This window comes from Microtus ochrogaster (genome assembly GCF_000317375.1).
Source record: "Microtus ochrogaster isolate Prairie Vole_2 chromosome 14 unlocalized genomic scaffold, MicOch1.0 chr14_random_1, whole genome shotgun sequence".
NCBI classification, from domain to species: Eukaryota; Metazoa; Chordata; class Mammalia; order Rodentia; family Cricetidae; genus Microtus; species Microtus ochrogaster.
Window position 1 is genome coordinate 34,131,496 of NW_004949096.1, and position 4,775 is coordinate 34,136,270.

The window sequence follows — 4,775 nt, forward strand, 5'->3', positions numbered from 1 at the left end:
GTGGAGGGCAGAGACAGATTCCTTGAGTTCAGTGGCCAGCTATCTTAGCCTACTTGGCAAGTCCAAGGCCAGTAACAGATCCTGTCTCCAAAACAAGAAAACAAACAAACAAATAATGCAGGCAGAGGGAGATGAGCTGCCACAAGCACAAGCAGACGTGCATACACATCCACACCACATTCAAACATGCGCACACATAGATAAAATTCTCAGACAAAAAAGGGACCACAAAAAAATTTAAAGAAGTCCAGGATTACAATGACCACTTTTATACCATTTTGCCATAGTTAAGGCGACATAAAACAAGAAGCTCATGGAAATATTCACCTTTCGCTTTTTCATGGCTCCATGGACCCCAGGGACAGCATCACACAGGCGGCTTATTGCTTCCCTAAAGACAGAAACCATAGAAAGTCTTAGCATTCTACCTGTGGTCAGTAAGTCATCAAGAGCAGCATTCAAGAGAGGGTTCAGAAAGGATAGCGGGGTAGCTGCCATATGATTTTAGCTCAGCCCCACATATAAGGCACTACACTTACTTTTTCTGCAGCTCAAACCCAGGAAGTCTTAGCAGCGCTCTACTACCGAAAAATTGTCTTACTAGGAGTCCTATGATTCGCTTTATTGGTCTTTCCCCTCCCTTTAGATTTTCAGATTTCTTTTACGGTGATGCTGATTTTTAACAAGCAAGGGCAAACCGTTTTCTTGGAATAAATCACAATTCCACCCTGAGCAAAATCCTCACCATGGTGCATAAAGGTCATACTATTTCACCACAAAACACAATTAAATATGAATGAATCTAACAGTAGAGGAAGTTTATGAGGGATAGGAAAAGCATTGAACTTCAAGGTGGTCTCAAATGGAGCCATATTGACTCAGCTACGGCTGCAAGCCATTGAACTCTCGTGTAATTTCACAGAGCAAAAAAAAAAAAATCAATTTCAAGTTTTTTCCTTTGCTTATTTTCTGACCTTACTGTATGCTGCACTTCCTGAGGAACAGGCAGCACTATTAATAAATAAGAGTAGCTGGTTAATGGAGGCAGTGAAGGAGCAGGCACCAGCTCCCCAGAAGGGTGGTTATAATGAGAAGCGTCTGGTCCAGGGTAGAGCATTCATAACCAACCAGGCTTCCCTCTCTAAGTGGAACACCCAGCCTGTTCACAATGCAAAGGGAAAAGATCGTTGTTAAAATTAACAAATTGCATCTGTACATACACACAATGCTGTATTGTAGCTTTATAATATGGTTTATGATGATCCAAAGGGAGAAGCCATCAGAGCAAACAAAGGCTTGCAGACATGCTTCTGAAAAGTCAGTACAGGTTGGAGCTCCGTGTTCTAACTTACATTGCAGAAGTGATCAGAATTTCCAACGATTCTGGGCATCATTTCTACATAAAATGTTGTGGCTCGGAATCTCTGGTTTTCTCTGAATAAAAGAAACTTTCTCCCGAGGCATTATCGTCTCCTTTCACGTGCCTGCTTGTGGTACTCAGCAGGGGAAAGGACTGCTCTTTGGTTCTGTAGTCTCTTGGGAGGCCATATTTATTGTTCCTCCGATAGTCCAACCTTTGTTTTCTGGAACTGACTGAAGGATGATGCAGATGTTTGGGCTTTCTTGCTTGGTTGTGTGTTGGATATTTTAGTCACCTAAATGATTATTTGAATTGATGAGATGCTTACAATTGATCCACGTTGACCTCTGGGATCACCAAAATAACTCACCTAGGTTCCTTGCTGTATTGAGAGAATTCAATAGAGTATTTTAAGAATTGGAAGACTGTCTGCTTCCTGGCAGGCATTGGGAGTGCCAGGCAAGCAGTTTGAAAAAAACAGTAGGAATGGTAATGGATGTTGATGCTGCCACCTACAATAACTGCTAATTAGTGGTAGAAGTCACCACTTTTTATGCAGTACCTTGTGCTTCCATAAAGTGTTTTCCCAAACAGTCTGGTTCTTGTACATCAGATGTCCGTATCTTCTAATGAAATTAGCATTGTGAATCTGACTTAAAGAGAATGGTCCCTCTCAGAAGGTGAACCATTCTGGAAGAGTGGGGGTTGGGATCACAGACACAGAAGTATGAGCAAAGACAAGAAGGCATCCAGTACTGACTGGATGACGGGAGCTCAAGTCTATGACAGTGCTGGGGCCTGGTGTGGGAAGCTGAGGGACAGATTAGCAGTTAAAGGCCAGAGAGCTGATGCTCAAGACAATATATAGACAAGCGTGCATACCTGTGTACCAATACAACTTTATTTTTAGGAATAAGGGCCAGCCAGATCTGTTTGATGGGCCATAGTGTGCCATCCTCTGAATTAAACCACTTACACAACAATAGAAAAGTTCAGTCTTGAAAAACAAAGCCGGCTATGGTGGGTTCACATCCTAGCACTCAGGAGACCAAGACGGAAAAGAAGGGCTTCAGTTCTAGGCCAGCCTGAGCTACAGAGCAAGACACTGTCTCAAATAACAACAAAAAAAAAAATGGGAAATGTTGATATGCATCATACTTTTAAAACTGAAAATAAGGGAGCTGGAGAGATGGCTCAGAGGTTAAGAGCACTGGCTGCTCTTCCAGAGGTCCTGAGTTCAATTCCTAGCAACCACATGGTGGCTCACAACCATCTGTACCGAGATCTGGCGCCCTCCTCTGGCGTGTGGGCATACATCAAGGCAGAATGTTGCATATATAATAAATAAATAAATCTTTTTAAAAAATAAAATAAAACTGAAAATAAAAAAAAACTACAAGATATCTCATGCTCACTTAAATTAGGAAAAGAAAAGAAAAAATACAAAATAGGTTTTTAGAAAAAACAGGAAATTCTAGTTCAAATGTATTTATCCATTGTTAGGGACCTATCAATTATTCTAAGGAGTAATTTGGTAAAATTTGGCAAATACTGGGCCTATGAGGTGATTCCATTAATAAAGGCATTTGCTGCCAAGTCTTGAGGCTGTGTTTGTCACCTGGGGCCCACATGGTAGAAGTAGAGAACTGACCCCTATAAGCTGTCCTCTGACCTCCACAAGTGCACCATGACACTCAAGCCCCCCGCACACATACACAATCAATCAACCAACCAACCAATCAATCAATCAATGGAAGTGTAAAACATTTTAGAATAACAAATGTAAGAGTTTGATGGGCGGGAATGTGAGCTGAAATGCTTGAATACTGTGTATGTAACAGAAATTCTTTAATTTTAGAGTAAAAATACTGACCCACAACCAAGGGATAGATAAAATGCAAAAGCTAAGGGCTGTGATTTGGGATGCCAGGTATTCAGACTACGGAAGTCCTGGGGGAGGGTCATATGAAGCAGAGGGGAAAGGGTCAATGTTCAAACGTGACACTCTGGCTACACTCACCCTGTCCAGACAACACTACAGAAAGTGCTGTTGGGGTAGTGTGGCTGTGCTTCCAGCCTGTGGGCCCAGCACTTGGTCCCTGAGAGAGGCTGGGAATTCACAGCCAGCCTGGGCTACATAGCAACATGGTCTCTAAAAAGCAAACAAGCGTATAAACACTAACTAGGGTTATTTATGGCATTTGTGGCTTACTGTTTAGTATTTCTCTTTCTTTTAAGTGTTTATTACTGATTTTAATTTTTATGGGTATGTGTGTGCCTGAGTGTGTGTATGTATACCATATATGTGCAGAAGTCCACAGAGCTAAGAAGCAAGAAGACATCAGATTCTCTGGAACTGGAGTTTCAGGCCATTGTGAGCCACCATGTGGGTGCTGGGAATTAAATCATTATCTTTTGAAAAAGCAGTAAGTGTTTTTGGCCATCTCTCTAGTTTTGGATTATTTCTTGTTTCTGACTCTATTGTAGTTAGGTATAAGCAATATAAATAATGTTTTATCTCTATCTGAAGTTGATTAGATAAACAATTGTTTGGGGGGCTTTTTTTTTTAGACTTTTTTAAGACAGAGTTTCTCTGTGAAACCATCCTGGTTGTACTGGAACTGACTTCATAGACCAGACTGGCCAAAAACTCTCTGAGGTCTATCCTCCTGCCTCTGCCTCCAACGTGCTGGAATTAAAGGTGTGTGCCACCACCGCCTAGCAGATAAACAATCTTTTAAAACTATTTTTGGTGGTTGTTGTTTTGTTTGGCTTCTGTTGTTGATTTTTGAGACAAGATTTTATTGTATAGCTCAGGCTAGCCCTGAGTTCCTGACTCTCCAGCATGCCAGAACTAACAAACTGACTCCCTTGGCCAGGGTTGCTTTGTTACTCACTTTCTGGTCTGGCCTCTGTGTATGTACTTCATTCTCCCCGATACCATTCCAAGGCAAGTATTTGACTCCATTTTGTAAAGAGGAATCTAAACTTGAACGAATCCAAGTTTAACTGTCTTCTAATAAGGAAGCAAATAATGCCAGAGACAGGGAGCAAATCCAGACCCACACTGGGCAGGGAAGAAAGGGAAGGATCCTTCAGCTCTGGGACTAGAACGATGTGTGCTGTTCCTTGCTTACACCCCCCCACCCTGCACCGGAGAGCCGGGTCTGCACTCTGGCCAGCCCTTCACAGCAGCGAGGCCACTATATGCTGCTAAGGGATAAAAAGTGGCAGCCGTCTACCTGGTACAGGCTTGGCTGGTTGACTTGCTTCCTCCCAGCCCTGGCAAGTATGCTCGTGCAGGGTACCCTCATGCAACGTAGGCCAAGTAAGCTTCCTGTGTCTTCTTAGAATGTGAAGGTCTCTGACTATAGCTGTCCTCAAAAGAACGAGGAGAGCCTGTACCTTTGTGTCT

The 4,775-nt window shown here is 42.5% G+C and overlaps 1 protein-coding gene across 1 annotated transcript in view; it reads right to left on the reverse strand.

Annotated features, from left to right (window-relative positions):
• Positions 1-4,775, reverse strand: part of Shc4 (SHC adaptor protein 4) — a 95,774-nt gene that overhangs the window by 47,817 nt on the left and 43,182 nt on the right. The window contains exon 3 of the mRNA XM_005364400.2: positions 328-391. Within this exon, the coding sequence (XP_005364457.1) occupies positions 328-391 (64 nt within the window). The remainder of the gene's footprint in view (positions 1-327; positions 392-4,775) is intronic.